Source organism: Pseudophryne corroboree, chromosome 1 (assembly GCF_028390025.1).
Source record: "Pseudophryne corroboree isolate aPseCor3 chromosome 1, aPseCor3.hap2, whole genome shotgun sequence".
Lineage (NCBI taxonomy): Eukaryota > Metazoa > Chordata > Amphibia > Anura > Myobatrachidae > Pseudophryne > Pseudophryne corroboree.
This window is the reverse complement of record NC_086444.1, coordinates 496,949,993-496,962,817: the sequence shown is the minus strand read 5'-3', so window position 1 is coordinate 496,962,817 and position 12,825 is coordinate 496,949,993. Positions and strand designations below refer to the sequence as shown.

General features: G+C 43.1%; 1 protein-coding gene across 12 annotated transcripts in view; it reads right to left on the bottom strand.

The window, feature by feature from the left end:
- PRUNE2 (prune homolog 2 with BCH domain) overlaps positions 1–12,825 on the bottom strand; it is a 553,043-nt gene that overhangs the window by 31,013 nt on the left and 509,205 nt on the right. For 11 of the 12 annotated variants that reach the window (XR_010171909.1, XR_010171914.1, XM_063913838.1 and 8 more), the window contains one exon: positions 2,689–2,775. The exons of the other annotated variant lie outside the window; for it this stretch is intronic. Coding sequence is in view for 9 of the 11 variants with exons in the window: in XM_063913838.1 (XP_063769908.1) it covers positions 2,689–2,775 (87 nt within the window). In the remaining 2 variants the exon portion in view is untranslated. The remainder of the gene's footprint in view (positions 1–2,688; positions 2,776–12,825) is intronic. 12 annotated transcript variants of the gene reach the window in all.

Genomic DNA, 12,825 nt, shown 5'->3' with positions numbered 1-12,825 from the left:
CCGATGCGCAATCCCGCGAGGTCGGTATCGCAAGCCAAGACAGACTGTGCAGGCAAGTCAATTTTTACTATCTCTATAGAAGAGATAGTCAAAATTGACAGTTAGCCAAAATCGCACATAGCCAGTATGGCAAGAACAGTCATCTAGGCTTGTGATACCGACCTAGTCCCTATCCAGAGCCGGCCATAGGCATAGGCAAACTAGGCAATTGCCTAGGGCATTTGATATGCCTAGGGGCATCAGCAGCTTCTGCTGATTAAAATGATATGCGGCATGCCTATATTCTGTATGTAGCATTTCATATGCAGATACAGCCACAGTCTCACACAGTATATAGGCTTGCTGCATATCAGTTTAATCAGCAAAAGCTGCTTGTGCATTCTAGCCACATAGCAATGCAAATAAGATGCATTTTCATTAAAAAAAGGTGCCTGACGTTAGCATTGATGCAAGATTTGTGAGGACACATCTGTATCCAAGCAGAGGCAGAGGTCACAGTGTTAGTGGAAGTGTGAGTGCTGTATGCATGTGAGTGGGCTGGTTGTGCAGTAGTGTTCGGAATATGTGTAAGGAGCATTATGTGTGTCATGTAAAAATGCATTAATAATGTGCAACATATGTGTAAAGGGCCACTATGTGTGTCATTATGTGTATAAGGACATTAATAATGTGTGGCATATGTGTAACAGGGTACTACTGTATGTGTGTCATTATGTGTATAGGGGCACTAATAATGTGCAGCAAATGTGTAGGGGGCACTATGTGTGTCATTATGTGTATAAGGGCATTAATAATGTGCGCCATATGTGTAAGGGACATTATGTATAAAAGGGCATTAATAAAGGTTGTAATAATGTGTAAGGCACATTATGTTTATAAGGACATTAATGTGTCTCATATGTGTAAGGGGCATTACTGTGTGGAATTGTGTATAAATGCATTACTAATGTGTGGCATTATGTGTATAAGGTGCTCTACTATGTGGCGTTGCATATAGAAAGGGCACTACTGTGTCATCTAATGTGAATAAAGAGCAATAAGGTGTGGTGTAATGTGAATAAGGAGCAATTCAGTGTGATGTAATGTGAATAAGGGGCTCTACTGTGAGGACTAACATTTATAAGGTAAAGTGATACTACTGTGGGATGTAATATGAATTATGAACACTATCGCAAGATAAAATGTGAATTTAGTTGCAGTACTGTGTGGCGTAATTGGAATTGGGGTTACTATTGTGTGGCCATGCCCCTTCCCAGCAAAAATATGCCCCTTTTTGGGCTGTGCGTCAAATGTGCGAACTGTTCCTATTTAAAATATAGGGGGTACAAGGACTGCTTTGGGTGAGGGGTGATGGTGCTGGGAAAGAGGTGCAAGGTCAGAGGCAGAACCAGCGGTGGTGCTAGGGGGCACCAGCCAAAATCTTGCCTAGGGCATCATATTGGTTAGGGCCGGCTCTGTCCCTATCTCATAGTGAGAATCAGGCATAGCCAAAATCTCACCGTGTGTACACACCCTAACTTCCATCATTACACCACTCAGTTACTGAATTTTAGATCTGTGCTCCCCTAACTGAATTTAGCTGGTTCCCATACCCCATTACTATACCCTCACTCACTGACTGCATTGTGGTCGAGGCTTACAACACTGCAGGAATGGAAACACAGGCATGTGCTGGAGCCGGCATCCAACAGCTGTCTAATCACTGACCGCCTCCTGGGAGTATTCAGACAGCCCAGTGCTCTGACATTTCTGATGGCGGTCGCGGTCTGCTGGAAATGCCCTTCATACAGCCTATTTGGTAGGTCCCCCTGGGACCCACAGGGCCCTAAGCAGCTGCCTTGGTTGCCTTGTGGTAAATCCTCTCTGGCAGCAGTGAACAGATGTCAAGTGCATTGCATAGGAGGGGTATAGGGGAAGCAAAGGTGCTAGACATGCCCTCTCTCTGATGTGGCCAAGCCCTCTGGGATGCAGGATGTAATAGCCCATGATTTGAAAACTGAGTTGCCAACCAGCTGGCAATGTGCGATGGGTTATGAACCCTCACATTGCTGGGTTTCTTAAGTCTTTTCAGCGAGCTTTAACAAGTATATACTTTAAGAAAACAAAAATTATGCGTGGAGTTGCCTAGGCTAGTACTTAAAAAACCAAGCAGAGAGTGTGTTGTTTTCTCTGGTTTTCACAATACCAGCCTATGGCGAAAACACTAGTGCTTGTTGCTGTATTTTTGGGATTTTATGGAACATTGCCAGGGAGGTTACAATTTGCAGCCGGCTACATCTGACAGCTTGTAGGTTTAAGATTCAGAATATTGGGACTTGCAGCCACTTGAAACTGTTGCGATGATATGTAGATGAACATATGAACACTATTGTGAAATATGAGTTTGCATAGTTAATGTAATGCTAAAAAAATATTTGAAGGGTTCATAGGAGGTGAGCTAAAGAGAGACATGTAACTTGCTGAATCATATTCATTTATTTTATTCAATACATACTTTATAAGAATTACACATGCAGAAAAGGACAATTGTCATTGCAGACGTAAGCCCTTTATACACTTTTAACAAAGTACTGTGTGCAAACCTTTCAATTCAGGTCTTGCAGAAAACAAGTGCCTTAAAAAGTTAAAAACAGTATTATTCAATGCATCAAAAAATGTATGCTCTCCGCAATAATGATATATATCTACCTTATGAAAGGTCGTGTCACTGCTAATATAGTTCTGATGAACCACGATGGATGAACAATGATGAATGACTTTAGGTTCTTCCTTAGCCTATATTAAGAGATGAAAGAGTTAATGATTATGTGTGTAACAAACATCCATAACTATAAGAGTTGAACCCACTCACACCCAATTTCACATTTTGATCTCTATGTTCCAAACCTTCACCACATTCCGTACATTTTCATGTGACGTGATCAGACGATGCCTCATGGGAGCCAGGAGGTACGAGGGGCCGGTAATGTGTGCGAGACACCCAGAGCTCTGTGCCCTCTCCCAGCAACGGTGACACACTGATAAACTGTCTATCTCCAGTGCAGAGGCTGGCTGGGACTTGCAGTTCCACGGCAGCTGAGAGTCCTTACATCTGACTCCCCATTGGTAAAATAAGTGCCCCTCCTACCTCAGTTACCTGTCACCTGCTGTCATGAGCTGGTTAGGTGTGTCTGGTCACTGGGTGAGTGCTGGGAGATTATACTGGGACCTATGGCAGCAGAGGTGTAGCACAAGTGGGGAGACAAGCAGAGGAGCACATTCAAATTCAAGTACGCTAAAGGACCTTGCCCCTGACCCCCTCCTTAACCTAACCGTTTCCCCCCTGCAGCCTAACCATAACTGTCCTGCCACCTGCAGCCTAAACGTCACCCCTCTCACCCTGCTTTCGAAAAGCGATGAGGGGCCCTTTAAAAGTTTGCTATGGGGCCCACAAGGTCTAGTTATGCCCCTGCGCAGGGCCATGGGGGCAGCACTGCAGCTGTCCCACGGCATCTGCATGAAGCTCCAGGTAGGCCTCCTGCAGCCTGTGGAGCTTCTTGGAGAATCCTTAGGATGCTCGAAGCAGCGCTCAACTTCCCAGAGCTGCTGGCCCCAATCCTAGGTGTGACATCATGCTATCACATGTATAGGGAGAAAGGCCGGCACAGAGCACACTGCCACCCTGTTACGGCACTGGTCCAGCATGTACACGAGCTTGGTATGTGATCTTTTGTATACTTACAACATAGAAAATTATTAATTTAGTGACTGGAAAGTTTTTAGGTAGTTTCCAAGCAGCGGCCCAGTGAGTTAAAACTAAAAGTACAGTAAAGTTATTTTAAAAAAGGGTTTTCAAGAACACACGGTGCCTTTATACAGTGCAGACAGCTATTTTGTAGAATGAAACAACTTTTTATGGGATCGGCCAACTAAACAAAATATTGGCCAGATGTGGTTAGAGTTGCTATCGCATATGCTTATCTAATATGGTAATGCAGCAGGAGGCGTCACATCTCCTTTATTCATTACTGATTTGAGAAGTGTCCTAGGATGCAGTATCGAATTATCTCCAACACCACTGGCTGGTTGCGTTACCCATGAGGGTCGCGTAAGCCGGCCGCCACCCTTGCTACATAGAGGCCAGGTAATCTCTGACAGAAATCCTGGTCTCTTCTCTCCCCTGCAATGTTGGTGACACACCTTCATTTTAAGTAATGCCCCCAAACGGCATCAAACGGTCACTTACTGCACATGCACAGTATGGGTCCAGCACATGCACAGAGTACCAAACATCTGTTATCTACGGCATTGAATTGAATTACGCCTATTGTTATCTTATACCCAAAAAAAATCTAAACATTTTGTACAAAAATACATCACCATTAACAGCATTTGCATCAAATTCCTCAAAAGCTGATAATAATATATGGAGTTTTTTGTTTACTTTCTGACAGGTTCATTGGTTTTACTAAACTTCTGGCTTCACTATGTGTTCACATCTAGCCTTCCTGCACTTTAAATAGCCCTTCTATTCACGCCATCCTGTGGCATGGCTCAGCAGCATCAAGCCTCTTTACGTGCAACTTTTTCCATAAAAATGCATCTTATTCACAAAATGAATGGATGTTAAAAGTGCGGGGAGGCTAGATGTTAGTGGACACATCTGTATGGATCTTCACAATGTGACAGTTGGTAATACATCTCTGCAACTGCTAGATGACCTGGAAAATGTGAACTGGTTATGGTCCACTTACATAAAGGATTGGCGTAAAATGGAGCCATATTTGACCCCATCAAAGTCCCTTGAAGTTATAAAAGATCTTAATATAAAATAAAAAGTAATTTTTATGAAGAATAAAGATAACATAAAGTAGTTGACTGATGGTCCTTCATAGTCTGTGTCATGAACCATCACGTTATCTGTTCCCAAAATATATTATTGTTCAAAATGTATGTTGTATCAATGTATATTCTGCTTAAAGAATGTTATTTTTAAAACTGTATGTCCAACTACAGTATGATTCTGTAATTAACAGGCCAAGTGATTGAATTAAGCCACAAGGCCTTTGGTTGTAAGAAGTGGTATGTTTACTGTACACATCAGGAGGTCATGTCTATGACTATGACTGTCTATTATTACCCAGTTTTGTTTTATTATTGTTGTTTCCAATTATATAGCACAACAAAATTTGCTGAGCTAAATAAGAAACGGTCAATAATAATAATGCATAGCTGGCACTTTTTTTCTGACCATCCCCATTGAGGAGACGTACATAGAGGTGTCAAATTCTTTTTAAGGAAAGTGAGAGAGATTTCTAGAGAAAGGCATCTGATCAGGGAATCTCTGACCAAGTCCATAAAACTGCCTAGAATGATAATGACCAATTTCAGTCCAATTCGGGCATTCAGGCCGATATATTGGGTGAAATCGGGCATTTTGGCTGTGTATCCGTTCCGATGCGTGGCCCCGTGAGCGTCGGATCCTCTAGATTGCTAGTGCTGCACTCGTGATATATCGTGATCGCCTGGAATCGTATGGAAAAAGGTGTGTTTTTGTGCCTGAGATATATCACCTGCCCCACTAGAATCCTAATCCAGCCCATCAGATATATCTTATGGTACCTGTGAATGCATTGCGATAAATCACCTGCGATATGTCGCCGCGTGACATATCGCAGGCGATATATCGCATGCAAAACAAAGTCAAATTGTACCAAATTGTTTGGAATCGTATGGAACCACTCCCGGGAAGCTCCCGGGAGAGTTCAAGGGAAATAGCCCCGACTTCAGCCTCTAGACATATCGTTCTAGTGTATGGGGCCCTTTAGTCTTCAAATAGAATGACACAAGATAGTAACATAGTTGATGAGGTTGAAAAGAGGCAAATTGCCCATCGAGTTCAACCTGTATTATATTTCTTACCCTATACTGTATTAAGCTAAATTTACTATAATGTCCCTGCTAAAGTGATGTTTTAAGACTAATTAACAACTATAATTTCTGCTCTTCCCAAAATATAATTATTTTAAATGCTACAGTATAACCTCGGATATCTTTTTCAGTTAGAAATTTATCTAAACCATTTTTAAATGTATATATTGAGGCCACTATTACTACCTTCTCTACCAAAGTTCCAAATCCTTACGGCCCTTACTGTGAAGAACCCTTTCCTACGTTGGATACAAAATTTTCTCCCCTCTAGCCTCAGAGGGTGACCGCGTGTCCTGTGCAGAGTTCTTGCAATAAACAAACCACCTGATAGCTCCTTATAATGTCCCTTTATATATTTGAAGATACTTATAATATCTCCTCTTAGACGCCTCTTTTCTAGTGTATACATATTCAACCTAGTAAGCCTTTCCTCGTAATCCGTAATCCAGTGCCTCTAACCCCTTAACCCCTTTTGTAGTTCACCTCTGAACTCTTTTGAGTTCCCAGATATCTTTTTTATAGTCTGGCTACACAATATTCCAGGTGCGGACATACCAATAATTTTTACAGTGGCAGGATTACACTCTGATCCCTTGTCTCAATTCCCAGTTTTATGCACGCTAACACCTTATTTGCCTTCTTTGCTGCACTTTGACATTGGGACGGGTACTGCTGCTAAGTCTATTATCAATGAGCACCCCCTAATCTTTTTCAACTACTATTTCCTCTAGATTTTCCCCATTTAATACGTAGGTTGCATGTTTATTCTTAAGTAACCCTGCTGGCTTGGCAGAGAAACCCTGTGTTACCAGAAGAAAGGGGACTTTTACAACAATACCTCAATCGTTTAGCTTTGGCACTGAAGGAGTGCATTTTAGAGGTGGAGGTCAAGGAGCAGGACTGGAGAGATAAATTTGTCTGTTTAGCTGAATCCAGTGTACATTTTTTGAAGGACAGCCATGCCTTCAGAATGCCCCTTATCTCTTGCCTTTGCGAAACCTCCAGCAACAGAAACCTGTAGTAAAGGTGCATACACACGGAGCGATATAACTGAGCGATTTTGACTATATAGTCAAAATCGCTCAGAAAGTTAGTGCAGATCGCTCCGTGTGTACACAGGCAGCGATAGCGATGCGCGTCCCCGCCAGGTCGCTATCGCTGGGAAAAATAGTCAGTGCAGGCAAGTCAATTTTGGCTATGTCGCTGGGAAAGTTAGTTAAAATCGCTAGAGGCCAGCGATTTTTCCCAGCGATAGCGATGTTGCCAGCGGCGGTGGTGCGGGCGGCGGCGGGTGGTGGCGGCGGCGGGTTGCGGTGGCGGTGCGGGCGGCGGCGGGTTGTGGCGGCGGTGCGGGCGGCGGCGGGTTGAGGCGGTGGTGCGGGCGGCGGCGGCGGTGCGGGCGGCGGAAATTTACCTTTATCTTGCAGAGTTTGGCAGCGGAGCGGTACCAGTTTCAAAAATGGCGCCTCAGCGTCATTTTTGAAATTCAAGATGGCCGCCGCGAGCCAATCACGGCTCGCCGCGTCATCGCCCCGCCCCCTCCCGCTGACTTATATAAGTCAGCGCGAGGCAGCGGCTTTCAGTCCGACGGCGGAGGAGGAGCGGAGAAGAGCTCCTGAAGACTGAAGACGCCGTGGAAGTCCTGGATGGGCGGCGGCTATGCAAAAGAGCTTAGCAGCCGCCGCCCACCAGGTGAAGACGCCGGAGCAAGACCCCAGAAGCCCTGGGGAGGTGGCGCCCCCCCAGGTGAAGACGCCGGAAGCCCTGGGAAGGCGGCGGCCATGCAAAAGAGCTTAAAGGCCGCCGCCTCCCAGGTGAAGACCCAGTTTAATAAAGGATTTTTTAAAGAACGTGTCGTGGTTTTTTTCCCAATATTTTCTTTACAGGAGGAGTACAGGTGCCAGTGGGCCCTTTATGTCCGGGCATGCTGGAACTTGTGGTTCTCCAAGTGCCAGCATGCTGGGGCAGGCTTGCTGGGACCTGTAGGCCACCTGTAAAGAACAATATTACTATTGAAAGGCTATCAGCCTCCCATCCACCGCCCACGGATGGGGGGGACAGCCTCGGGCTTCACCCCTGGCCCTTGGGTGGCTGGAGGGGGGGGACCCCTTGATTTAAGGGGTCCTCACTCCTCCAGTGTACCCCGGCCAGGGGTGACTAGTTGGGGGGGTAATGGCACAGCCGCAGGGACCAATATAAAAGTGTCCCCCGGCTGTGGCATTATCTCCCTGGCTAGTGGAGCCCGGTGCTGGTTTTCGAAATACGGGGGACCCCTATGTCATTTGTCCCCCGTATTTTTTGAACCAGGACCGGATGCAGGGCCCGGTGCTGGTTGTCTAAATATGGGGGAACCCTACTCATTTTTTCCTCTGTATTTTAACAACCAGGACTGGCTCAAAGAGCCCGAGGCTGGTTTTACATAGGAGGGGGGACCCCACGCAAATTATTTTTTTAACTTTTAGCTATTTAAATACCAGCCACCCTGCAAAATCATCCTATATATGACACTCATCCCCTTATTTAAATGAGATAGTCAAAATCTCCCATAGCCAAAATCTCTTGCATAGTTAGACAAAATCTCTGGTAAAGTTAGTCAAAATCTCCTACTGCCAGTTCAAGGGAAAAGTTAGTCAAAATCTCTCATAGTCAAAATCTCTCCGTGTGTATGCACCTTTAGTCTCTCTGTAGTAAGTTCAGAATTTCTGAGACCTTATTCTCTTTTTTTCCCCCTGAAACTATTGCAATCATAACCTGTATATTATTCTTATTAATTAAGCATTTGAAATATTTTTTTTACTTTATTTTTTTTATATTTAATATTCTTAATCTAGAGTAGTCTCTGTGTTCTCATTGAACTTGTGTGCCTCTGTGGCTAATGCTACTTGTTTTGTTGAAATATGGATAATTGAGTAGGTAAGTAGAAGTAAGAGCTACCTAGTGTCATATTACCGAATTCCTCTTGCTGGCGGCAGTTAACGTGTCTGACTAACTGCACATGCTGAAGTAACCATAACTCACTGGTGGTGATTTTCAGATTGATGTATGTGGAGAATCGGATGGTGTGACAGTGCGGACTGGTAGTAACAGCGTCACTTAATAGCAGACATCCCTTCTGTATGTAAACTAGCAATGTGTAAAGTCACTAGTATACAGTCTTTAGAAGTGGGAACAATGGGGCAGATGTATTAAGCCTGGTGAAGTGATAAAGTGGAAGGTGATAACGCACCAGCCAGTCAGCTCCTAACTGTCATTTTTCAAACCCAGCCTGTAACACGTCAGTTAGGAGCTGATTGGCTGATGCATTATCACCTTCCACTTTATCACTTCTCTTTGCTTAATACATCTGCCCCAATCTCTGCTAGTTAGCAGTCAGATGTGTCTCTCAGGGAAAACTCTGTGTTAAACAATTGGCTGTAAGTATATGTGTCCTCCTCATACACTGTTGCAGTCACACCAAACATCCCTTCTCGACGTGCCAGGTCTGAATCTGTATACAAAGTGCTACAATGCCTCGTCCGTGGCTTTTTTTACGCCAAATAGTGCTTCATATACAGCTTCAGACTCAGTGCACACTGATATACAAATGCGCCCATGAAATTAATCACTGCAGTCTCCCAAAGTGGTTTTGTTGCATCACATTTCGACTTAGATGCATATTCAGGCAAGAAAAAAAAGTGGTGCCAGGCGTCTTGCGCCACATGGTGTATTGAGGCTACAGTAGGTATATGAGGACAAATCTGTAGAATCCAAAAACTGACTAATCACATGACATAGAGACCCTCTGGTGGATATAATTGACCTCCCAAGGGGGTTGGCAAGGTATTTATGTATTTAGGTAGGTAATGGAAGTTTTGGCCAGGGCTGAATCGTAAATTTATCTGTGTGGCCCTCTATTGAACCATTCACGATACCCATGTGTATGGTGTCTCTTTTACACGATGTAAGATAACTGAATCTCTTGTAACAGGTACAATCTGTTGAGAGAGGACTACACTACTGCTTCAGGACTTCAGTCTTACTGTTCTCCATTGAGTATTGACGGCCTATCCCAAGATGCCTGCTGTGATCTGTACAATACACAGTCTCTCATGTACACAGTACAGATCACAGCAGGCGATCTGTACTGTGTACATGAGAGACTGTGTATTGTGATATGGAGGGAGACAGAAGTCTAGTGCATAGCTCTTATGAGAACAATGACTATTGCAGGGATCAGTATGATTTCCAATATAACTGCATACCCTTATTACTGTACATACTATAATACTGTTCCAGCATCATGCACCGCTACCCATTTGTAGCATACAATCACTGCCTGGTCAGCTGTATGAAACCCCACTCTGCTCGAGCTCTGCTCCATTACCAGTGTACATGTAACAGTGAGTACGGCTGTACCTAATATTTCTCAATAAACCAACACCACTGGTTAAGTAACTGGGTTGTTGATGGTATGAGTCATGTGCTGCTGTGTATCTATATAACTCTGCAATATCAACAACTGCACACACATCATTTCCTACAGGTTATTGGTCCAGGCACACAAATTTTAAGTGATCAAAGCCCAAGTTACTAGGATGCCCAGAGCAGCATACAGACTTCATCTTAAGCACAAGTATAGTGCAGACTGCCATAGAGAACAGAATTTAGACAGAGTGTTACCAGTGCATTAACCAAATGTGACCCTATCACAATCAAAGAGATTTGCAATCAAATAATTATAGCTATAAAAGCTGAAACAATGAAAGCTTGCTTAAAAATTGGAACAAGAACAAAAGTCACAGAAATCCAAGATGTGCTTTATGCATCAGAGATGGAAATAAATCTTATCGCCATCCTTAGAGCAGAAAGACCAGGGCACGAAATATCAGCAATTGTACATCTTTGATGTTGTACTTAATCCCTACCAGCCTACGGGTTCTGCTGTTCCCCTGCCTCTGCTAAGTATAACAGTGACGTGCAGTGGGGTGAGACAGGTGAGGCAGAGCCTTTCCTGTCATACTAACGTTTGTGCCAGAGTTTTGACTGCATAAAGTATATGAAAAATGCAAAGAATATGTTTGAAATATCTTCTTTGTATTATTCTAATAATTTTTATAGCCAAAACTCTTGAGTAGAAAGTCTATGGCAGGTGAGGCAGTGCCTCACCTGGCTAACTTTTCCGCACATCTTTGATCAAAACTCACCAAATTTCCAGGAGTTTATACTGCTGCACCTGTGTATAATACCCAGATGTACGTTTTGGCTCATAAATTGCATGTAAATCTGTCTCTGGTGCTAGTCAGTGCCTCCTGAGCTATTTAGCTCACTGCACGTTCCTGAAGTATAGTGAGGTCCTCCTTTAAAAAAAAAATGGCAGGGATTTCAGTGATCAGAGTGACTGTGAGAAGTCAGGGACACTATATCAGTATAAGATTTTTAAAATCGTGTTCTTCTACCCCCTTCAGCAAATCACCAGGGGCATCTATTATCATGTTTTAAAAGCCCTGGGTAGATCCCCAGGTCTTTATAATTATCTCTAATTTTTTATATTTATTTTCTTAAAAGCTAACAGATTTGTCCAAAATTAATCTAAAGAGGTGTCCAATCTGTTCAACTAATAACTGCTAGTATTATCTTTGAATACATAATATTCTGGACTCATAGGGGGGAATTCAAATGAATTGAAAAGTAAGTTGGGTGTCTGTTTTTTCCTATCTAATAGACAGGAAAAAACAGACACCCAACCAACTTTTCAAATATTTGAATTCCCCCCATAAAGTTCTAATTTTCTCTATAAGAGCTTATTTCGGTATTGACTTGCTGGATAACCAATATCATCAGATTAATTGAGCCTTGAATCAATATTATGCATCAGTGTTTGCAAAAGTCTTCATTATGCCTTCTGATAGTGGACTGATTGTGATTCTGAAGCCTCTAGGAATCAACTTTTCCTTATGTTATTGTGATAGTGTTAACCAATGTTGATTCAATCCTACAATTCATTTATTTCATTTCAGTAAATCACTGTATACTTCTTCAGGGCTGTCAACCTCAAAAGCTAGAGATTCGGAATTAACAGAATTTTCCTTATATCTTCATCAAGCAAGCATTTGGTGCCAGACAAATCAACTGAATCGGGCATATGTATATCTATGGTGATCAAGATACCAATTGTAAACAATAAGAAAAGTTACACATAAATAGTAATGTACAGTATATACATAATAATAATATTGTTGGAAAGTACACATTTACTTGAATAAGTTATAGCAGCTGCTGGAGCCGAATCTGTAGGAAAGTCGCCTTGTCATCTTTTGCACTTATCTGTGGCATAAAGTTCCCTGTTTCATACAGAGCTGCCGGGCACGGAGAGGAAGGATGCATCTGCTGTTGGCTGATAATACTCCTCCCTCAACATCAGTATATCCAATCTATCTGCTCTTTTCTAGGGGGATAATGTGGCTATCAGAGTGATAAAAAGAGCTGATTTAAGCCAGTCAGGTTTTGCTGTCATATGTAGCATCACCAGGGGGAGTGAGAAATAGTGGCTGTCTGCATAGTGGTAATCACCAATCAAAATGAACTGTCAGCTACAAATGTTGCTGTTTATTCTGTAAGGCCATATACACATTGCTGGGTCGGGTTGCGGTCGTTAGTTCGACAAGCTTTAGGTCGTCCACTAAAGGTTGACATGCAATAGGTCGACAGGTTCATTAGTTTGACATGTGCAAGGTCGACAGGTCAAAAGGTTGACCTGAGTTTTTAAAAAAAAAAATTCTTCATTTTTTGACCTTTTTCATACTTTACGATCCACGTGGACTACTAATGGGAACGGTAATCTGTGCCGAGCGCAGCGAGGAACCTTGCCCGAAGCATGGCGAGCAAAGCGAGCCGGACGCTGTGCACTAATTGGGGTTCCCCGTCACTCTACGAAGA